The following is a 24,230-nucleotide window of genomic DNA, read 5'->3' as shown; positions in this document are numbered from 1 at the left end:
GAAGGAGTTCTCAAGCACCTGGAGCTGGGTAGTGTCCGCAAAACCCCAAATCCCACTACCATACATTGCACCAGAAACGCATTTGGCCTTATAGATCTTAATTCCGTAGGCGGTCTGGTGCCTAATTTCCTCGTGAAGGATCTGAGGGCAGCAATCGAACGGTTCATTACTTGTTTTTTTGCTGATATTGCCTCACCCCATATATCCTTCCAGGTAAACAAGATACCCAGGTAGGAGAATTGCTTGGTATGAGTCAACTGCTGACCCTCAATAAAGATAGCCTTTTTAGTTTTAACCCTTTTACCGCAGTGCATGATGAAAGTTTTTGCAATATTAACTCGTAAGCCCAAGTCTTTCATAAAAAGGGCGAAACAATCCACCACGCGCTGTAGACCCACTTGGGTACGGGACATTAGTACGGCATCGTCCGCGTACATTAAAAGCGGAATTGGACGACCAGCTACGTATGGGGAATCAAAACTCTTACTGCACAGGGCTTTCTCCAACCCGTTTATATACAAATTAAAAAGGAGTGGGGCCAGGACACAACCCTGCCTGACCCCACTCCTGATTGGAATTTTGCCCGTGCATTCTCCCTTGCGTCCATAACGAAAGCGAGCAGATGCATCACTATAAAAACATTTAAGAAAATAAATAATGTTTTCTTCAACCCCAATCTGTTCCAATAATATCCATAGTTTAGAGTGAATCACACAGTCGAAAGCGGCTGAGAGGTCAACAAAAGCCACAAACAAGTTCTCCCTCTTAGCCCTCGTGTACTTCCCGGTCAACATCAGAAAATTTAGGCCCTGTTCCACTGTTCCTAATCCAGAGCGGAAACCATATTGCAGGTCGGATAGAATGGAATTTTTCTCAGCCCACGAGAGTAGACGATCCAGAATAACTCGTCCAGCTATTTTAGTGTAAGAATCTAAAAGGGAAATGGGTCTGTAACAGCCCGGGTCATATCTATCCCCCTTTTTATAAATTGGAACTATTATGGACTCCACCCAAGTGGGCAATAAATCCGTCCTGCAACTGGCATTTAGCACCTGAACCAGAAGGGGTGCCCACAGAGGCATGATTGTCTTGAATACATCTATGGGGACACCGTCTGGGCCAGGGGCCTTACCGCCCTTACTCGCAAGTATAGCTTTTTCAACCTCTTTCAAGGAAAACTGCAGATTTCCTAAGGAAGAGTAATCCATAGGATTACAAGAGGAACAAAACCTACTGTCTCCCTCGTACACTTTAGAAAAGTGATCAATCCATTTGTCCTTGGGAATAGCTCTCTCTATGGAAGGACAAATCTCTTTACTAAGAAGAGGATTTCTGATAATCTTCCAAAAGCTTGCGCAATCATTACTAATCGATGCCTGATGTAACGCTTCCCAGGATTCTTTCCTTGGCTCATCTTTTCTATCTTTTACAGCTAATTTATATTCTTTTCTAGCTCTACGTACGTCTTCCGCACACCTAGGATGATTATGCAATGTTTTCTTTAAATAAGAATATGCTCTGGTGCACCTAGGATTAAACCAGCCACCCTTCGGTACATTGTTATTCTTGCATTTTCTCGTTAAAGAGGTTCTAATTTCATTACAAATTATCGAAAATGATGCAAGTATTTTTTCTGGGATAGCATCCTCCGATAGACAAGTTGAAATCTCCGAGGCACATTTATTAATTACAGTATTGAGTACGTTAGTTTTATCCACCTTATCCCATTTGAGCGTGTAGCCATTGGTTCTTCCAATGGCCAAATTTTCCCAGAGTTTATCTCTATCTAAACAATTATTTGGGGCAGACTTCTTTGGGATTAAGATAGCTAGACATAGTGGAAAGTGATCACTTAGACACGCCGAAAGCATTGTTAATTTTAACGTATCTGATATTGTTCTAATTGTAACTAATGCAAAATCAATGGTCGAAGAAAAACCTCGACCATTAAATGTTGGAGGAAGAGAAAAGGGGTTTGTGCAGATTTCATTTATAAAACCCAAATCTAGTTGTCCCATTAATTCATTAAAATGTTCTCCCAAAGGAGAGTGACCAACTTACTCCATCTTCTCGCCCTACAATACATCTTTTGTCAATCATCATATTGCACAAAGTACAATTAAAGTCTCCCAAGAGAAGAGTCAGCATATTATACCCAAAACAAATTTCATGTAGGGACACTGTTTTAACCAATTTATTGAGCGTGATAGAGGCTTCCCCCAGGGGGATATTATTATATAGATTGAGCAAGGCAATCGGGGTGGCTGAATTTAAAACCAGTATCAAAAGTTGGAAGTAAGAATCCTTGACGGGCTCCATTATCTTTGTTAAATGCAATTGATTTGACACATAAATTGTCAGGCCTCCTTTGGCTCTTCCATGTATAGTATCCACTGCTGGAGTATGAAACGTTTTAAACCCATTTATATGGACTGGATCCCTAGTCCATGTTTCTTGTAGGCAGATGAGATCTTGCTGGTAGATAAAATCTTGCCAAATAGGGTTACCAATTTTGGATTTAATTCCAGCAATATTCCATGAACATACATTACATGTCAAAGTAGCAGGCGGAGGACAGATAGAGGGAACCAAAGTAGGATCTACCTTCGGAGGCAATAATCCACTCTCATTCGTCTCCTCTAATCCATCGACCACCATCACATCCCCCCTCGTATAACCATCAGCTTCAGATAGAGAACTAACTACACTTATTCCACCACTGGTATTATCCAATGGGTCAAGAGGCGACATAGCATCCATAACAATAGTCAAAGTGCTTTGGCGAGGATAGATTTGCTGTCAATCATTGTTATCTAACCCGCTGAGAATGTCAAATCAGTTGGATGTTGAAATACCGTATCTCCCGCCCTCAGGACGCCCCCAGGTAGGTAATTGAGGACAATAATCCCACATCCTTTCCTGACATGGGGACGAATAAAAGAAATCAAGAGGAACAATATTAACATGGTCTGTAAGGAGCTGGCCAGAGTAACATTTCTCTAATATGTCATTAACCAAAGGGGGGGACCGGAATGAAAGAATCACGCAGTCCCCTCTCAGTGATTTAGGAGATGGACCAATCCAATCAACAATTCGAGCCATCTTAAAATTCGAAAATAAAGCACTATTTGACCCAAATTTAACTGATAGGAAATAAAGGGATTTATTCCTCAAGGTTGACCAGTGTTCATGAACGTTTGGGGGAAGGGGTGGAACATTAGCCAACACCACAGTATATGGTAAGGCCTTCGGGGGCAAATTTATAGTAGGTAGACTGGGTGTGGTAGTGACCTCCCTAGCGTCAACAACTGTTCTTATAACGGTTGGAGAGTTATTTTGGACAGCTTTAGAAGGTCCTGGAACGTCTAATCTAACCGAATTGGAACCTTTTAACCTGATGGATTTCTCCTGCACGCTACTTTCAGTCACCTGATGAACTTTTTTAAGATTGCCTTTCGTCACAGGCAGGGGTTTTTGTGGTAATTTACCCATGGCTTGTATTTCCATATTGGTGACCCTAGCTTCAATATTCGATAGTTTTACCATAATAGGTTCCATGAGAGCCATTAGCAGGTTCTCCATTTTCCCCCAGAAACCGTCCCCTGTTAACGGGTCACTCATATTAGTATTAGAAGGGGCAACTAATGGTTTATTATTAGCCCTTTTCCCTACTTCTACAGTAGGTTTACTGGTAATTTTACGTAATTTATATGGTCCCTTTCCCTTAGCATTTAGCAAGTGTGACCCTTCCTTATTACAATGGTTTTGCTTACACTTCGCCTTCTGGCTTCTAGTTGTCATTCGTGGAGTGTCATTATTAATGTTTTGTACGGATCCAGAAATTATAATTGGACTTAAAAGTGGAGCTGATCCCACCTCTACTATAGGACTCTCATGGAGAGAGTGCTCAGATAGTTGGTCACTAGTAAAGATAACAGGAGACAAGGATAACCTGGATTCTATAGGCATATGGTCTAATTGTGCCTGTTGAAGAGGATTTATGCTGTCCCTAGTTACTTGTAGTGGTCGGACTTCAGGAAGGCCAATAAAAGATGGAACTATTATTGACTCCTGTAAGTTGGTTGTAAGAATCGATGCATTAGTGGCAGAAAGAGGGGGAAGCATACCTACTGGAAGTGAGAGGCGCCTTTCAGTACTTTGGATAGCTGATGACACCACCCCGATTGTTTTTTGAAGCATAGGATCAATTGCTGTCAAACTAGGAAGAGGAGTATTGACAGCAATTTTAGATTTAGGGTCATTATGAACTTGAACAGACGTATGCTTTCCCATATCTAAGGACAATAACACGTACAGAAACAGAAGTACACAGTTAAAATAAAAACAAGTGAATCAAATCCCAAGACAACACTTTGAATAAAGAGTTTGCTTGTGTTCTGTGCTACAACCAATAGTTATGGCCCTGCCCTGCCTCAGCCTGCCCCGGACGGCCACAGACTGCCCGTCCTTTGCCCGGGCTTAGCCCGGCGCCACCAGCGCGCGTCCCGCGACGCGGAGGGAGCCTCTGCTTTTGAAGCGCCTCCGGACGCGCTGGTGGGTGGAAGTGGTATGGTGCCGCTAAGATTCTTGGGAGCTGTAGTCTTCCCCCAACTGCGGCCGGTAATGTCGTTCGGCGGCAGGGGAGACTTACAGCGTTGCCGCCCCGTGGACCAGAATCTGCACCCAGGTAGATTAAAAAATTCCGCTTTGTATATTGCAGCCTTAGAGAGGTGCCCCCGCTCCACCGAGGGAGCCTCTGCTTTTGAAGCGCCTCCGGGCGCGCTGGTGGGTGGAAGTGGTATGGTGCCGCTAAGATTCTTGAGAGCTGTAGTCTTCCCCCAACTGCGGCCGGTGATGTCGTTCGGCGGCAGGGGAGACTTACAGCGTTGCCGCCCCGTGGACCAGAGTCTGCACCCAGGTAGATTAAAAAATTCCGCTTTGTATATTGCAGCCTTAGAGAGGTGCCCCCGCTCCACCGAGGGAGCCTCTGCTTTTGAAGCGCCTCCGGGCGCGCTGGTGGGCGGAAGTGGTATGGTGCCGCTAAGATTCTTGGGAGCTGTAGTCTCCCCCAACTGCGGCCGGTGATGTCGTCCGGCGGCAGGGGAGACTTACAGCGTTGCCGCCCCGCGGACCAGAGTCTGCACCCAGGTAGATTCAAAAATTCCGCTTTGTATATTGCAGCCTTAGAGAGGTGCCCCCGCTCCACCGAGGGAGCCTCTGCTTTTGAAGCGCCTCCGGGCGCGCTGGTGGGCGGAAGTGGTATGGTGCCGCTAAGATTCTTGGGAGCTGTAGTCTCCCCCAACTGCGGCCGGTGATGTCGTTCGGCGGCAGGGGAGACTTACAGCGTTGCCGCCCCGTGGACCAGAGTCTGCACCCAGGTAGATTAAAAAATTCGGCTTTGTATATTGCAGCCTTAGAAAATAATTTTCACTGGAAGTGCCAAGACAATATCAAAACGGAGGATCAAAGAATGAAACACAAAAGACCCTGGAAGAGAATATTCCTCAGAGTCCTGCAGAAATACAGGCGTGGCTTCCGTTCCTCGATCTCAATCTACAGGTTTTCACAGCAACAATGCAAGATACTGCAAATAGCATACATACCAACACCTAGGCCTCTAAAAAATAGCCAAGTGTGCATGGCAGTTCATTTTAGAAACTGCTTGGCTGTGACAGAATGAGCATGAGAGAGACTGACTGAGAGAAAAATTCTAATTACATAAACAAAAATAGGCAAAGGTTCTGGATGCAGTCTTATTATCTTCAAGACAAGTATCCATAATTTAAAAAACATAACGGTTAATCCTCACTGACCTCATCCCTCTGGCATTCTGAAACAGTGAGCCCAGTACCCCTTATTTTTATAAGCTACACATGCTTCACAGTGAAGCATATATATGGAGGTAGGTCGTCACGACCTGCCATGTGCACTATTCCCAAACAACACAGATACTACTGGATCTGCATGGTGATTCGTACAATCCTGGGACGTGGACTGCTTGGTGGAAGTTTACTTGTGGATGTAGGAGAACCTGTAGCATCTACATAGAGATCAGAATAAACATTCCCTTGACTGTTCACCTCCTTATATTCTCCTTTTTCAGTGACCCGCACAGTTGGGATTGATCTTGCCCCTGTAAAGACGCAGCAAAGCCTTGAGATGGCTATTAACAGCAAAAAATCAACGAAGCCGCAGATAACCACAATCACCAGTCTTTGCTGTCAAGGACTTGCTACCCTTGAACACCAAGCTCAGAATCACCTTGGGCCAAGCTGTCATTCTATCATCTACAGTACTAAATGGCTTCATTTTAAAATTACTTAACCTGACCTCTGTACAGCACAAAGTCATAAAAGATTATTTTGGGATTTGAAAAACACGACCTGCCCCAGCGGCACAATTCAACTGAGGTCTACGATCTAGAGGTGGGAGCTTACTAAATCCACATACCCAGCCTACATTTTCGATATTATCTCTGTCAAAATGCAGAACAGGATATCAGATTCACACTCAGACCCAAACTCTACCAGTTAAAACATCCAATAGCGGCTTAGAAGGTACGCGACTTAGAAGGTACGCTGCAGTGGCGAACATTTGGAGGTCTCCTCAAATTTGAGGAGCGATTCTTCAATCTATCTTTTCAAAAAGTTATAGCTATATACCCAAGTTATAACCTGGATCAATTTAGATTTCATGCTGTTGATCGTCTTTTTCAGTGTTTTACACGCTTTCCGTTTTTATAAGGATTTGCACACTGTTTTAATAGCGATTTTGTTTATTTGAAGAAGTATTTTGTGTGGAAAATATGATATACGTTGTTAATAATAATTAGGAAAAAAAGTGCCATAGGCAGTAGATGGGCATGAGCGAAAATGGACCCATGTAAGAAGAAGACTGTGTTTGACTTAAAGAATATATGTGACAGAAGGGACTCCATTTGCATACAGTGTGTGGAAAATACAGTCCAGGAGATATAATGAAGCACCAGAATGTTGCAAAAATGAGAGTCAGGCATCCCAGTGACATGTTAGAAGTTTGGGATAAAGGACTCTTCATCTGCCAGAAGAATATACAGTTATATGAAAGATCTGGAAATGAGGCAAAACAACAAGTTACTTGCTTTCAATAATTCTTTCTGGTGGATATTCTATCTTTACAATAGATACCAAAGCAATAACTCCAAAAGGTAGCGGGTCTGTGGAATGGCTCAGATCAAAAAGTCCTGCAGGACAAATGGGCGAAGTAGCCTTTCTGTGGGACCTGGATGTCAAGGCAGTAGTTCTTCGTGAACGTGTGCGCTGATGCATACATCACAGCCTGACAGATATCAAGAACAGGCGCTCTGCATGCCAGTGTAGTGGTAGCTGCATATCAGTGCATTTTGAAATGGACCCTCAGCCCTTCCAGTGGCTGCTTATGGCCAGTGTGCAGCACAACTTAATGAAGAGGTCTACCCACCTTGATAAAGTTATTTTCTGCACAGCATTACCTTCCTATGTCCCAGAGGATCCCACAAAAAGCTGATCAAACACCCAATGGTCTTTGGTGCGATCAATGTAAAAGCTCACAACTCTCCTAGGGTCCGCATAATGGAATATCTCTTCATCTTTTGCGGGGTGAGGAGGAGCAAAGAACGGGGGGAGAGTGCTAGATTGTGCAATGTGAAAAGGAATCACAACTTTTGTCAAAAAGTCTGTCCTGGTCCACAGCATCAGTTTATCTGAGAAAAAGGTGACTGCCCCCAGAGAACTTGGAGCTCACTCATTCGATGAGCTGAAGTTAATCCAACAAGCAATACAGTTCAAGGTCAGGAGACAAAGCGGGGAGCTGTGCATCAGCTCAAAGGGAGTGCATATGAGGAAAGTGAGGACCAAATTGTGAACGAACTACGGAATCTCAAAGGGTCCAAGGGGAAACAAACATTTTATAAACCTCATCCCAACAGGTGATTTATACAAGGGAGGCTGGTCTGGCAAATGAAAATGGCTGAAGGGCTGACAATTACTCTTTAATAGTGCCCACTGAAAGTCCTTGCTGGGCCAGAAATACAACAAACTACAAGACATCTGAGAGTCTAGAGTGCAATGGGTCCGTATAATGGCTGCCATACCAGGCCACAAACATTTCCCAGTGAATAGAGTAGATAGATTTTGTAGAGGGACGTCTGCCAGTAAAAATGACATCCACAACTTTGGGAGGAAGACTGAAGGCAGGCAATTGCCGCCACTCTACCTTCATTAATGGTGGGGTACACTGCGCAGGTTCAAGAACAAGACCCTGCCTTACTTCAACAAGATGTCCCATCTAAGCAGTAGGCTGGTCGGAGGTCAGATGCTCATGTCCAGAAGTTCCATACATCAAACTGTCTTGGCCAAACCCAGAGCCCCTAGAATATTTTGGGACCAGTCATTCCTGATCTTTTTAAGAACCCGGGGCAGGAGAGGCAGCAGCAGAAAGGCATACAGGAGTCCAGTGCTCCACTCTAGCTGGAATACATCTCCATCTTCTTGGAGACTCCAGCTCAGAAAATTATTGATGGAGCTTGTCTGTCCTAGCGTTCAAAGATCTCACCAAGTGGTTCACAAACAGGGAAATGCCCAGATGCTCCTGCCAGCTCCAGAGACGAGAAGCCTCTTAGCACAGGATCCTGGATCCCAAACTGTGCGCTTATTGCAGATCCCCATGTTGCGTGAGAACCTTAAGCAGCATCCCTTTGATGAATGGCAGAAAGGTTTCCAGTACCAGATGAATGGCCTGCAACTCCAACAGTTTGTTGTTGAGTCAGATCTTCAGCAGGAAGTCCACTGACCTCTCCAGCCCAGCCCAGCAGAGGTACATGTCACCACAGTCAGCTCTGGGTGGGGCAGGGAGAGGGGTCTGGCTGCCACCGCTTCAACTGCAGATCCACCACTGCAGATCTTTTGCAGTCCCTTCAGAAACCTGAATGGGATTCAGCAGGTTCCACTGGTCCTAGGTCCACTGAGACTTAAGGTTCCACAACACAGCCTGCAAATGCCACTTGGCATAGTTGAAGAGCAAAATGCAGGAAGTCAAGAGACCAAGAAGCCTCAGAGCCATTCTCAACGAGACCCTTGACCAAGGGTTAAACATCGCCATCATAGGCAAAATGTCAGACTCGCTGTGAGGAAGGGAAGGCCCGAAACCGGCATATCTAGAATGGCTTCACTGAAAGGGAGCCTCTGAGGAGAGAGGTGTAACTTCGGCACGTTGATAGTGAACCCAATCAATATCAGGAAATTTGCAGTCATCTCAACGTATGACTCACTCTGGCGTACCCGCCTTTAACAGCTAGTCATCAAGGTAGGGGAAAACTGGAATCTCCAGTCTCTGAAGGTGAACTGCAACCATAGCCATCACCTTTGTGACCACCCAAGGGCTATGGGTGAGGCCCAAGGGGAGCATGGAAAATCGAAAATGTTCCAGACCTACACAGAACCGCAGGTAGCATCCTTAGAACTGCTTGACATGCACATGAAAGTAGGCCTCCTGCAGGTCTAAAGCCACCATCCAGTTGCATGGATCCAAGGCAGACAGACCCAAGGCCAATGTGAGCATCTTTAATTTGCCCTTTTGTAAGAAGATGTTCATAATTCAGAATGCAGAGATCTAAAATAGGACCTTTGTCCTTCATCAGCATGAGGAAATAGCAGGAGTGACAGCCATTCCCTATTTTTAGGGCCGGAACCCTCTTTATTGATCATTTGGCCAAAACAGCCTGCATCTCTTGTCTTTTGAAGAAAGATGGACTGGTGCTGCTCTGAAAGCTGTGTCGATGTGGAGGGAAGATACAGGACGTCTGAAAGGAATGGCATGGCATAGCTCCACTAAATGAATCTGAAGGACCCATCTGTCGGATGTTACATTTTTCCTCTCTTGGAGGAAATGCCCGATCCTGTCTCCCACTGCGTTGTCATGAACCCTTATGGCAAAATAAGTGGTGTGAAAGCTGCTGTCGTAGGGGTGGAGAAATGGGAAAAGTTCATTGTACCTCGTGGCCTGGGTGCTATCTGCTTGATCCCTGCCCCAGACCCTAAATGGACTCTGGAGTAGCTCCATAATGAACAAGATTGCTTAGGTAAGTGTCTAGCAAGAGCAGAGAGGTGCAAGGGATGTGTTACGGTCCAGCTCTCTTTGAAGAATTCCAAAGCAGAATCAGCCATCTTGTCAAACAGGTGAGACCGGTCAAAAATCAAATCAACAAGTGATGCCAGAAAAGCCTGTGAATCTCATCCATGCGTGATGCCAAAGTACCACACTAGCTCCAACTGCTCTGCCGAAGCAACCAGTCGTGCCCTGTTCAAATCACATGTGATATTTGGCCACATCCTCACCATCCTGGATGGTTTGAGCCAGAGAGTACCGAAATTCCTCAGGGACTGCCTGCGAGATCATGCTGACCATGTTCCAGAGAATGTGGTAATATCATCCTAGTAAACAGCAGGCACTGACTGACCACAGGGTTAGACTGCCCTATGAAAACATGTGTTTCCTGAATGCCTCAAATATCTTCAACCCTGTCTGGGGGTTTGCAGGGAAAGAACTTGAGTTTACCCTGCTGGTGGAAGCTTTAACCACCAAACTTTCTGGTGTGAGGTGTTGTTAAGAAATGAGGGTTACCGGGCGCAGTTCTGTGTAGTTTGGCTCCCTGCCTGCTCACTGGTGGGCAGATGCTCAGTAATGCGTTTTCAGGGCCACAGTGCATGGCAGCAGAGGTTCAGAGGAAGCCAGTCCAGGATGCAAAACTTTAGTTACAGCATCTATCTTGACTCCCATAGTAGGAAGTTGTAAGTCCAATACCTCAGCTGTGCATTGTATCACTACATTAAATCAATCAATCAATCAATCATGGAACTTATATCGCGCACTACTCACCCGTAAGGGTCTCAAGGCGCTTGGGGAAGGGGGTCTGCTACTGCTCGAACAGCCAGGTCTTGAGCTGTTTCCTGAAGGCCAGGTGGTCCTGGGTCATCCGCAGGTGGACGGGTAGGGAGTTCCAAGTCTTAGCTGCCAGGTAGGAGAATGACCTTCCTCCAGCGGTGGCTCTCTGGATGCGAGGGACAACGGCGAGGGCGAGGTTAGCGGAACGTAGCCGGCGGGTGGGCGTGTAGAAGGTGAGGCGGCTGTTGAGGTACCCTGGGCCTAGGTCGTGGAGGGACTTGTGTGCGTGGGTGAGGAGTCTGAACGTGATCCTCTTGTTGACAGGGAGCCAGTGCAGGTCTCTCAGGTGGCACGAGATGTGGCTGCGTCGGGGGACGTCCAGGATGAGTCGGGCGGAGGCGTTCTGGATACGCTGAAGTCTTTTCTGAAGCTTGGCTGTAGTACCGGCGTAGAGGGTGTTTCCGTAGTCTATTCTGCTGGTGACGAGAGCGTGGGTGACCGTCTTCCTGGTCTCGGTCGGGATCCATCGGAAGATCTTTCGGAGCAAGCGGAGGTTGTGGAAGCAAGCTGAGGAGACGGCGTTGACTTGTCTGGTCATCGATAGGGAGGAATCCAGTATGACGCCCAAGTTGCGTGCGTGGTCCGTCGGTTCAGGTGCGGTGCCTAGTGCCGGGGGCCACCAGGAGTCGTCCCATGCGGAGGGTGATGGTCCCAGAATGAGGACTTCTGTCTTGTCCGTGTTCAGTTTCAGGCGGCTGATGTTCATCCATTCAGCGACGTCTGTCATCCCTTCGTGCAGGCTGGCTTTGGCGGTGTCGGGGTCTCTGGAGAGGGAGAGAATCAGCTGGGTGTCATCGGCGTAGGAAATGATGTTGAGGTTGTGTTGGCGTGCGATGGCAGCGAGGGGTTTCATGTAGATGTTGAAGAGAGTAGGGCTGAGCGACGATCCTTGCGGGACGCCGCAGATGACTTCGGTGGCCTCGGAGCGGAACGGAGGGAGGCGTACTCTCTGTGTTCTGCCGGAGAGGTATGAGATGATCCATTCCAGAGCCTTCCCTTGGATGCCGGTGTCGTTGAGGCGTTGGACTAGTGTGCGGTGGCAGACAGTGTCAAATGCTGCGGAGAGGTCTAGGAGGATGAGTGCCGCTGTTTCGCCGTTGTCGAGCAGGGCTCGGATGTCGTCGGTGGCTGCGATGAGGGCGGTCTCGGTGCTGTGGTTGGCTCTGAATCCGGACTGTGATGGGTCGAGGGATCCGTTCGTCTCGAGGAAGGCTGCCAGTTGCTTGTTGACGACCTTCTCGATGACTTTGGCCGGGAAAGGAAGGAGCGAGATGGGGCGGTAGTTCTTGAGGTCGGTCGGGTCCGCTGTTGGTTTCTTCAGCAGAGCGCTGAGTTCGGCGTGCTTCCAGCTCTCCGGGAAGGTTGCTGTGTTGAAGGAGGTGTTGATGATGTCTCGGAGGTGGGGTGCGATGGTAGAGGCTGCCTTGTTGAAGACATGATGGGGGCACGGGTCGGTCGGAGATCCGGAGTGGATGGTGTTCATCATGCGTGACGTGTCTTCGGGGGTCACCTCGGTCCATGTCTGGAGGGTGGCGGCGGGGCGCGAAGGTACAACCGATGGGTGCGGGGGTGAAATGTCGAAGCTGTTGTGGATGTCGGCGATCTTGCGGTGGAAGTACGAGGCGAGGGAGTCGCAGAGGTCCTGTGAGGGAGTGATGTCGTTGTTGCCGGTGCTGGGGTTGGAGAACTCCTTGACGATGTTGAAGAGTTCCTTGCTGTCATGGGCGTTCTTGTCCAGTCGTTCCCGCAGAGATTTCTTCTTGGTGGTGCGGATGAGCTGGTGATGTCTGCGAGTGGCGAGTTTGAGTGCTGTTCTGTTGTCGGCGGTCTTGTTGAGGAGCCAGGCCTTCGAGGGTGCGGCAGGCCTTCTTGGAGTCCTTGAGTTCGTCGGTGAACCAGGGGGCCTTCTTGCTTCTGGGTCTGGAGGGGGGGTTCTTCAGTGGGGCGAGGTCGTCGGCACAGGAGGTCAGCCACTGCGTGAGGTCGAGGGCAGCTGTGTTAGGGTCCGTGGTCCTGGCAGGTGGGCTCTGGCTGAGGGAGGTGGCGAGCTGGTCGGCGGTGATCTTGCTCCAGTTTCTGTGGGGAGCCTGCTTCGGGTGATTGTGGACCGTGTTCTTTCTGAAGCTGAAATGGACGCAGCTGTGGTCGGTCCAGTGAAGTCCGGTGGAGTGGCTGAAGGTGACGTGCTTGCTGGACGAGAAGAGTGGGTCGAGCGTGTGGCCGGCGAAGTGGGTGGGGGTGTTGACCAGTTGCTGAAGTCCGAGGTTGGCGAGGTTATCCAGCAGGGCGGTGGTGTTGTGGTCATTGTTGTTCTCCAGGTGGAAGTTGAGGTCCCTGAGGAGGATGTAGTCGGCGGAGGGGAGGGCGTGAGGGCTGATGAAGTCGGCGATGTCTTCGCAGAACTGTGCGCGTGGTCCCGGGGGTCTGTAGATGAGGGTGCCTCTGAGGGTAGTCTTGGGGTCGGTGTGGATCTGGAAGTGCAGGTATTCGGCGGCGTTGAATACGTCGATGGAGTCAGTCGAGATGCGAATGGTGCTCTTGTGTACGATGGCGATGCCTCCTCCGGTCTGGTTGACGCGATCCTTCCTGATGATCTTGTAGCCGTCCGGGATGGCTATGGCGATGTCGGGGGCTGAAGAGTCGTTCATCCAGGTTTCCGTGAGGAAGGCGACGTCCGGAGATGCGGTGTCGAGGAGGTTCCAGAGTTCCACGGCGTGTCTGTGGACGGAGCGGGTGTTGAGCAGGATGCACTTGAGGTGGTTGCTGTTGTCCGTCTTGGTGGGCGTGGTGCTTGTTTGGAGGCAAGAGAAGTTGCAGGATCGGCAGGTGAAGGGTCCATGGGTGCGTCGCGGGGACGCTCGGTAGCATCCGGGGGCTCGGGCGGTTTTGAGTGCGATGAGCACTCCCCTCCCTTGATTGACCCAGTATCAGGGGTGGTATGTCCAACCTACTGGCTTTCTGTAAATACGTATAAAGTTAATCATCAACACAATTTAGGGCTAAATCATGGCTGTTATTTTTATTTGAGAAAGTTTTATATAGCGCGAACTTGACACGAAGGTATCGGGTATCAGTGCGCTTTACATAGCACCAGTTGCGTTACATGAGAACACATTCATTTTTTTGTTGTTAGGCACGGGGAGATTAAGTGATTTACCCAGAATCACAGGATGTTCAGCGTCGTTGCCGAGACTCTAACCCAGTTCCCCAGATTCGAGGTCGACCGCCCTAGCCGTTAGGCCAACTGCTCTCCCCAAGACTCTGATCAGTCAGAGCTGAGAAGTTGTTAGAGTACGGCTCCCTGGTAAAGGCATTTTTTCCTATCTGAATCAGATCGTTATGGGGACCAGGTGCTTCTAGGCAGATTCAGGACATGACCTTGGTCGAAGCCGATACAAGTTTGGCATGGAGTTGGTCACAACTATTGGTATGAGTTTCTCCTTCAGTGGCATCAGGGCCAGCATTGATATTGAAAGGACCGGTGTAAATTTTGGTGCCGGAGTGGAAGTTGGCACATAAGCCAGTGCAGTGCTCAATTCGAGCCAGTGGTTATTTTTGGGGACCGGCACTTATTTTTCCTCATCCGACATTTACCAACAAAAGAGAGAGGAAAATCACACAAACAAGAAATACAAAGAAAGAGAAAAATTGAATAATGGTCATAAAGGGAAAAAGCAGGAACCTGCAATAGTGAGTTAAATGGGCAGGGAGTGTTTGGCAGTGAATTAAACGGCATGAAGTGGATTTAAGACTTTGCGGTGTGGCAACTTTTAATTGCAACGGCCGCAGGCTACTGAGAAGAATTTTAGGGCATCGGCACACACTCCTTTACAAAGTAAGCACTGAGCCAGTGCAGAACCCTAGACTGATTCCAGCAGCATAGATGGCACCATGGACAGATCTGCTGGTGGCAACCCAACTGGAGGCCTCTCTGGATCCTTGGGGTCCGAAGACGCACCAAAGGCAGCCAGAAGAATACCAAAAATATACAACATGACCTCTTTTAAGTCCTCAATCTTTTTGTCTATAGCCTGGGAAACTCTTGATGCATTGGGATCGGATACGGAATCATCTCCTCAGCAGGGAACTGGAAATAAGACACGAAGATACCCAGATGTCCTTGCAACTTCTCTGGCAGTGTGGTGGTACTGGGACAAAACCCGCTTGGCCTACTTATGCTTCTGCTTCGACTTAAAGGCAGACTTGAACCGCAGGAAGGACCGGTCATGGGAAATGCCCTGATAGCAGGAGCAGGTCTGTGCTCGCGACTTCGAGTGGAACCAGGACTTGTGTGATTTCTCATGGTGTTCGACGACATCCAGCTTCACTTCACATTCCCAAGTCACCTTTGGATTCATGAAGGCACACTCTTTGAATGACTTCGAGCCGTGCTGCGAAATCAAACACCAAAAGTATACCACATGTAGGTCTGTCATAGATGTTGGTTTGCTACCGTCCTGGCAAGCATTACACCCTGTAGTTTTTGGAGGAAACATTTTCTTGCATACTGTTTTCTGAAGAAAATATTAAAGTAAAAACTTGTCAAACTATGAGAAAAAAAGTGAGAGGGTACTAGAGCATACGGAGGTGTGGAAAGAAAGGAACGGATGTCGGTATGCAAGGGTAGCGCTTATAAGCAGCTCTGTTCATCACTCCCAGGCTGGAACAAAGAGCCATAGACTAAGCCTACTGGCATATGGGAGCAATGCTGTTTTAAGCCTTCAGGATCCAGTCTGGTACCTGGGGATTTTCTAAAGGTGTGACACTGCAGTTAGAAGCATCCATCAGAAAGTGAGTGATAAAAGAAACCTAGTGCGCCATAGAAAGACTGGACAAATATAGAGGTCTGACAGGCCAAATGAGCAATTAAGACAGAACTGTAAGGTTGAGACAGAAAGATGAAAATATGTGACAAGAAATATTTTATTGAGAAGGAAAAAAAGAGTTGTGAAGCATGAATAAGAAGTGAAGGAAATTGAAAACAATATAAACCAAGACAATGAAAATGAATATATAATATAAAACAATGTGCTTAGTCACCAAGAAAGATAACTGAAAAATGTAAGACAAAGAAAGATGACATACCAGTGGGAAAAACTAAATGAATGTAAGGTAAAATATCAGTTAAGGATCCTCTACGCAGTAAAACTAACTAAAGGCAGAGCATTGTTAAGGTACAAATAATAAGCGGTAAAGGAATGTGTAAAAATGAGAGTTGACAAATGTCTGAAATAGGACAAAACAATAAGGGGGAAAATTAATTTACGGAGAGCAGTTAATAAACAACGAGTTATTGTTAGCAAAAATCTTTTTAGATACTTATCTTAGAAAAATTATTTTGAAGCAGTGATAGAAACACAAGCCAACATGACTCTATAGGGTCCATGACAAAAACATTTACCCAAACAGAAGAATGAGACAGATGTGGCTGATGATTTATTATTTGTTTTCTGTTTTACAGGCTTAAGGCAGCTTCATAGTGCTGCTCAGTCTTCAAGGCAGAAAACTGGCTGTGTAAAAAACAGCCCAGAGAGGAACAATCAAAGTTAGTAGTCTATGAACCATACTTGGTCTAAAGCAGATTTCAATGCTTTTGAAGAGAAGCTGCAGTAATTGGGTCTTCCAAAGAAAGGAGCATTAGTCGGGCAGTCACATGCCTTTAACACCTTTGTTGTGAAGTTGTGGGTAAACAGCCAGTTTTGGGAGGCTGACCTTAAGAGTCTGGTCAACTGGCAGAGTGGGAACATGGGTAAGTTAACAGACCATGAATAGAGTTACAGGACTGAGAGTTCCCCTATTTCATGGCTGGAGAATTTGTAAGAAGAAATATGAGGTAGGTGGGAGCATTTTGAGCATACTGCAGTTCACAGACATTTTGGCAGTGAGCCTGGACAAGACCAATTCAAGGATCAGAGGGTTTCTTTAGAGGATACCTTGCACGAGCCTCAGGTAGTAACCGGCTGCTTTTGTGTCTGTGTGTACTTGCAATGCAAAGGGCAGATATGCATCAAAAATAATTCCTAGGTAGCAGAAATGAGGCACAGAAAACAAGTGAAAGGCCTAAGAAAGCAGCCACCTCAGGAGGAGCATATTTCAGTTTTTGATGCATTCAGACAAACCAAACTCATCTTCAATCAACCACAGACATTCAGGAGGCAATCCATAACCATTTAACTTCCCCCATTTAATGTAGGGATAGAGATAGAGGTTATCAGCATATGTGCAGCAGCCAATTTTATTATACCAACAGTGCCATGTAGGGGTTGAAGAGGATCCGTTTGACAGGAGCGATCTTTGATGGACAGACAACACATGAGAATATTTGGGGATGAAAAAAAAGGACTCATTCATCTGGTAGGTGTATACTGAACTGTGGTATACGGTAAATAACAGCCCTGCCTGCACTGACATCCTACCACGTGGTTTCAGTGCCACAGCAAGAGAAGAAACAGGCTAGATAATCGCTCAACCCCTTAACTTCAAGGGAATGGAGAATTCCACACATGCACTGCTTTCAGAACTTTGCATTGGAAAATCTAGATTGATCTTGCATTTCCAGTTCACCTGGCCTTGAGTTTCACCTTTTGAATGTGGTTCTATGACGATGTGTTTGAATATGCCCTTACTTTCCTCTTAAATGAGATACAAGATAATGAATTGAGCTATGTACGTTACTATCACATGAACGCCAAATTCTGCAACTCTGGATTTGCAGATTTCCTAACTGGCAGGGGGAAGACCAACAAAGCCGTTGTGCAAGTTAAAATATTTCTGCAATTAAACACAAATCGTTAACTGAATGTTTTCAGAGGATAACAATGCAAATGGTTTTACAGACTGAAATCATAAATATGTCAAACGAACATGCAATAAAAAGTGAAAAGCAAATCAAATTGCAACCAGCAAAAGCACCCACGTACATACCATACATAGTTATGTAGATGGTCCTCACGCAACATTCTAGAAGAAAGACTGGCACAGCGGATGTAAGGGCCCTGAAGAAGCGCAATGCAGAAATCAGTACATGCAACATGGTACTACATGCATAGCAAAAAAACGGCATTATAAGGTAGCACAAGCATGGCAAGCAGCAAGATTTAAAGCAATTGTTACTCAATTCATTAACTTGTGTTTTTGAGAGCGTTTATGCAGCAGTGCAGCCCTCTCACCAATACGAAAACCACATAGGTCATTAATATTAGATGTTTTTGTGATTGGCAGCCCATGCAGAAGCACTTGAACAGATTCTTTTGAATGCCACTAACATGCCTTGAACCTTCTCTCCAATGGATATGTAAAACAAGAATTCACAAAGTTGCATCGCCTTAATAAAGATCTGTAATTCTTTTAAGCACTAATACGGCCTGGTAAGTCAATAATGCAACTACAGACACTAATAGATAACGAGTTTTGAACAAGATGTGGCCTTTTTACAAAGATACTGCACTTGTAGATAGTACAAAAAAGCCATTTGCAAAGGCACCGTTTTAAGTGAGATTTGCAAATAAGGTTTTTCTTCGTGAGAACAAATGTAAGGTTAGAGGAGGGTTTATGGCCGTTCCTGGAAGGCCCTACATGCAAAGAAGATGAACACTCACCATTTGTTTGGTATTCACATCACCCTTTCTGTTACTTTCCCACCTGGAAAAATCTGCAAGTTACTCCATCAGTGCACTTCCAGGGTGTGAACACTTCACAATTTAATGGAGGTTTAGTGGAAAGGGTCTGGCGCATTTTAGTGTCAGATTTGCACATTTGAATATTTTGTTACATAGTGCCTAATAAAACGGACTCAAAGGTCACATAGATTACCTGTTGGTATCATCCAGTAGTTTGATAATCATTTTACGACTACTGTCCAACCGGCCAAACAGAGAAAGATACATTTACTGCAAATGAGCTGGAAGTTATTTGGTGGGTAAGGATGACAAACTTACACAGAACTCACAACAAAGACTCATTGCTACAGTAGGAATATCTATGCGTTTTTTTCTATGTGCTTTAAAATGTGAACCATACAGCCCTTCCATTCCATCCAGTCCTATTTCAGATAATAAACAAGCCTATTGCCCTTCGGAATAAGACCACTATACCACACTCTATCCCAAACAAACATGTACATTTTCTTGCTTGACTCTGCTTTCAACACAACCAGCACAACACAAGCCAGAAGACATGGGATAAACGATGTGGCTGCTGGGTCTGGTCCACCCAGAGTCTCATTGCGGCAAACAATATGGTTTTGTTTCATGGAACCAGATCCATATATTATGTTAGGGGTCTCCAGTGGGTAGTGCGGGTTCCACCAGTAGCTCACCAGCAATCCGTAAGTAGCTCTTGGACATGGAGATTAGCCTAGTAGATGATTCAGAGAGTTTCGAACTTAGAGGTGCCACGTCATGCCAGACAGGGGCCAAAGCTACTGAGGGGCAGAACCTTGAAGAGGCAGCCGGCCAAACCAATGGCAAATACCCACACTCAAGAACACACACACCACACACAGCTTGCAACATGACTAATCACCATGCAGTTGGAAAGCCACATGACTGGTCGAAAAACAGCCCCACACTGTCAGTTGCACTGTGCTTGTGAGCACAGGGAAGAGAAAAAAGGACCTAGCAGCTCACATGTGGGACAGCGGGATTCAAAGTAGAAGCGTTTAAGAGAAAATGACAAACTGAGGACTGATTTCCAAACTAAGTTAGCAGTTATTTTATTTGTTCATTAGCTTGGAATGACTGTCACTGACCAGAAGCAGCGCTCATTATAGAGGAGGCTGAAGACCTCTGTATTATCCCATTAAACATGTGTTCCCAAGATTTTGTATACTATGATGATGTGAGATAAAACTAACTTTCAAGGTGTTTGTCATATAGATATACCTGCAAATAAGGAAAATGCAAGGAGTTTCTGGAAGGACTATTCTTCTGAAAGGATAAAGTTAATCGGGGTACACTTCTATTCAAAAGTCCATTAAGGCCCAGGATATAAATATACCACCATTCTGTATACCAGCAAAATAGTGATAACGCATGATCAAATGAAGACAACTGTAATTATGGTGACTACATGCCAGACACTGTTGATGTATTCTACTTTATACTGAGCCTTGAGCAAAGCATAAGAAGCAGACAAGGAGAGCGCCAGTGTCTTATGATAAGGGGACCAACACTTGGGAGGCTGTGATACCCCCTTTACTCTCTGACCTTTGTACTACTGTCACGGAGTACCACTGTAACAGTATGGCTGTTTTATCAAGGGAGCACTTGAACCTCATTTTGAAAGGATTGGACTCTATTGAGTCGAAACTGAATGACAAACTGCTCTAGGTCTACTGAGCCCCCGGACAACAGTCATTCCTTAAATAGTGGTCTCCCGGTTATGGTGAACGACTTATGCGGTGGGAGGCGAAACTGTTGATGCCACCCCATGAGCAGCATAGTTGTGTATCAACTTAATGCTAATTCTATGAAGGGCCATGTTGGAGTTTCTTGGGATGGGTGTTCTCATACCAAAAGAAAGATATGTTGGCTATTGCCTACCATTAACCTCCGGAATGCCCTTATGACTGCATTTCGGGAAACATACCACCTTTAGAAGAATTGTAAACTGAAGATGCCCTGCAACTTAACAAACCAATACATTGGCTTTCCAGGAATCTCGGTTTTAAACTTCTAAATCCTAAACAAATTCCTTTTATAAGAAGAGTATCCTGGATTGAAAATGCTTCTTAAACATTTACTGGGAATACCATTGTGATAAACTCGAAAAGGCCTATGTGTGTTAGTTAATAACTTACTTTCTTTTTCCAGGAAATCGCACACTCAGGCCAGCAGTATTTTGGCTTTACGTTTTGCATACTTCTACAAGACTACTGTTCCTCATCACCTCATAATTTTGTGGCAACTGGACCCTTAGCCGCTGGTGGCTTGACTGCATTGCACAAAAATTTCTTACCACCACTGTTTTGCAATGAAACAGACTGACAAAAGTGCAATTCTTTGTATAATACTTATTTTAGCTCAGGTGATTTGTCCTAGAATAATGCATAAGAAGTGTTGGGTCCACTACAACGTCTCCTACAGGTAACGTTGATGTTATTAGTTGGGTCTTGCCTCTAAAGCAAGATCCGAGGAATGGTGGTCATTTATAGATAAGTTTAAACATAATTTTATTGCAGGAGACCTGGAAAGAGTTGGATGTTTTCATGATGGTTATAGTTTCTATTCTATGCCAGCACAGTCATCTAGTTCTGGAAGAGCAAAGGTGGCCTTTCTATTTGATTCTCACTAAAGTATAAGGTTATCCCTATTGATGTCGATAGTAATGTGACTCGGTTGTTAGACATGATCTGTAGGAATTATTTTAACATTTGTCAGTTCAACATTTATAACAATGTAATTTCATATGCTAATAAGAATTATTTTATGAGGCTGTTCTAAACTGTTGACAATTTACCCAATTTGTATGGGCTAATGGCCCAAACATGATTATGTGTGGGGACTTTAATATAGCCCTTAATGTGAATACATATGAGCTTGGCTGCCTGTTAGTACTTTATTTAAGATCAACGGGTGCTTCCACCTCGGAGGTAATGAATTAAGCAACTTAATACTAAATATGAACCTTAATAATATTCATGAACCGAATGGTCCAAAGATACCTCAGGTACCCACTTTTTTTGCGTGAGACGCTGTTTGTCTATCAATGATTATGTATTTATGACCCGTTAACTGACTGATCTTTTAATAAAGAGTGAAATTCATAATGTATGAATTAGGGACCAAAACCTCTTCCTGTATCCTTTATGCTTTCCTCTCTGCAGTCGACCTGCTGGCCCAGCTTTAGAATTAAACTACACAGATGGGCACTTGCGCTTGGTGTGAAAGTTGCCCAATCCTACCTTGTACCTTGATTCCCTAATTAAGTGTAATGTTGACGTGGTTTTTACATGTTCTTCTGTCCACGTCTCCAGTGGATTGATTATGGAGGCGTTTATAAAGTGGACTCCTAGATGGTTTAATGCTGCCTGCTCTTCAGCCAATAGGAGGTTGAGAAAAGCCCTTGCTAAGATTCCGTGGGATCAACAGGCGGTGGTGCACTGTAGAGTTACTTAAAAGCAAGTCAACAGTGCCAGGAAATAGAAGATCAGACAAAACAACCTTCATACCATTATTATGGATAAAAACTAAAAGTTCTAAGGAATTTTGGCATGGAGTAAATCGTATTAGAAGTGTGAACAGTGCTTTTTCTAATGTTACCTTGCATATTACTGCTGAACAGGGGTTGCCCATTTTTCAAATTTATTGTAATAGTGACTGCTCTGTATTCCATCTTCCCAATCCTGTCCTTCGGAGAATTCCCCTTAGAATAGAGCTACATGAGATAACCGAGGCCTTGAACCAATGTCCTTCTAACAAAGCATCTGGACCCGACGGTGTCTCTGACAACCTCCTAAAGTGTGACAACGATTTGTGCGCCCCTTTGCTCACTAATTTAACAACTTGAGTACCCCTAATTCTCCATCCTCGAGGTCAACCTCCCTGACTGTGCCCATTTTTGCTAAAGGCCAGTCCCTCTCAATGACCCATCGGCTAAAGTTTTGGGTACAGTGGTTTTTAACAGAACAAAAACTTAGGCTAATGAAGGCAATATTCTCAATGTCTATCAGTATGGATTTAGAGAAGGTCTAGGGACAATGGAGCAGGGCCTATATCTCCACCTGAACAGAGAAATATGGTATTGCCAGGCGTTGACTATTGTACCTGGCCTTCATGGACCTGTCTAGTGCATTCAACCACATCAACAAGTACAGATTGTGGCCTACGTTACTGAAACTGGGGCTTGACCCGGCCCTGGTGAATTTTCTGTCCGACTTTCACAGTCATTTGTCTACCAGAGTGAAGTACGCCCCAATGGCGAATGCTCTGATGCATTCAGCCTAGAAAGGGGACTACAACAGAGTTTTTATCCTTAGCCGGGATACTTTTCCTGCTTTATATTAATAACCTGAGCACCTGTCTGTTTGATTGTAGGCAAGATGTCCCCATGATTGACCAGGGTAGAATTTCTTGTTTATTACCGGTGGACGTTCCCATGCTGTTGGCAAGTACCCCTCACAGCCTTAAAAATGTGGTCTTGGGTTTCACTAACTATATGACCAGCCTAGATTTGGCCATTAATTACGCTACGTCGCACATAACGGCTTGCGGCCGCAAGTGTCTGAACATGAGCTCCGTAAGTATTAATTCTAACAAGCTGATTAAAGTTTCTAGTTTTGCCTACTTAGGGGCTGGTTTAATGCCTCTGGTTCCAGAAAGACCAACATTGGAGCAAGAAAATCAGCAAGTTACACAGTCTCCAGGTGCTTTAGGAGGTAAACCTATTGCAGTGTCTTGGGAGTTTCATAAAACTCAATATGCCTGTAGCCATCTAGGGGTCTGGTGTTTGGCTGTATGCCCACGCTCCTTGCATTCAACTTGAAGCAAACTGTTTCTGCCGGCGACTTCTATCAACCACCCACCTGTCCCTATGCTATCTTTCATGAAGAGCTTGGCCTACTATTTATAGTCTCATCCAAACGCGATTGCATTTTACTCTTTTTTTGTAAATTTTACACTTTTTATGTAAAAAATGTTTAAAACCTGTACCGAAAGCCAATAATTTTAGAAATCATAGGATTCTTTTTATTTTTATAGTTGGATACACTTACAGATCGTGACAGAATTTTTACAGTTGGTTCTTTTTTAAATGTATTGTCCATTGTAGCAAAAGTATGATAAGAACTTTTATCCAGTTTTATGATTACTGATTAGATTCAAATAAAGTTTTCTGACCGACATGCCAGCCACTGTTGAAGCATAACTACAAACCACAGGAAAGGGAGTATTCCTCTCTCTGTAACCAAAGTTTTAGTTGACCTGAGTCCACTGGAAAATCTCTATAGATGAGTAACAGTGCCACACATGCTCACCATGGAAACAACAATATGGTGTTTGCAAAATGTCATTGATTGCGCATCCACGGTCTGTTTTCTTTTTTTAAACACAATATGGCTTACAACTGTAAAGCACACGGAACAAGACATCCATAGCACAGTGTGAGGCACTGCTCACCCCTTTTATTTCAGATATACAACATTATCTTACATCAGAACTATATACATATTTTTGACACAATTAGGTGGAAATTACTTGCGTCTCATGATAATACACTTTTTAGGTCTGTGCCAAAAACAGACTTAAAACCCGCAGTACCATATTTTAGCTTTC

The 24,230-nt window shown here is 45.2% G+C and overlaps 1 protein-coding gene across 2 annotated transcripts in view; it reads right to left on the bottom strand.

Moving 5' to 3' along the window:
* The window catches only part of SNCAIP (synuclein alpha interacting protein), a 364,836-nt gene that overhangs the window by 37,908 nt on the left and 302,698 nt on the right, over positions 1-24,230 (bottom strand). Inside the window, exon 12 of one of the 2 annotated variants that reach the window (XM_085632668.1) lies at positions 17,884-17,954. The exons of the other annotated variant lie outside the window; for it this stretch is intronic. Within the exon in view, the coding sequence (XP_085488794.1) occupies positions 17,884-17,954 (71 nt within the window). The remainder of the gene's footprint in view (positions 1-17,883; positions 17,955-24,230) is intronic. 2 annotated transcript variants of the gene reach the window in all.

The sequence above is a fragment of the Triturus cristatus genome, chromosome 2_1, assembly GCF_964204655.1.
Source record: "Triturus cristatus chromosome 2_1, aTriCri1.1, whole genome shotgun sequence".
Taxonomy (NCBI): Eukaryota; Metazoa; Chordata; class Amphibia; order Caudata; family Salamandridae; genus Triturus; species Triturus cristatus.
Note: the sequence above shows the minus strand (reverse complement) of the source record. Positions and strands in the feature narration are given on the sequence as shown.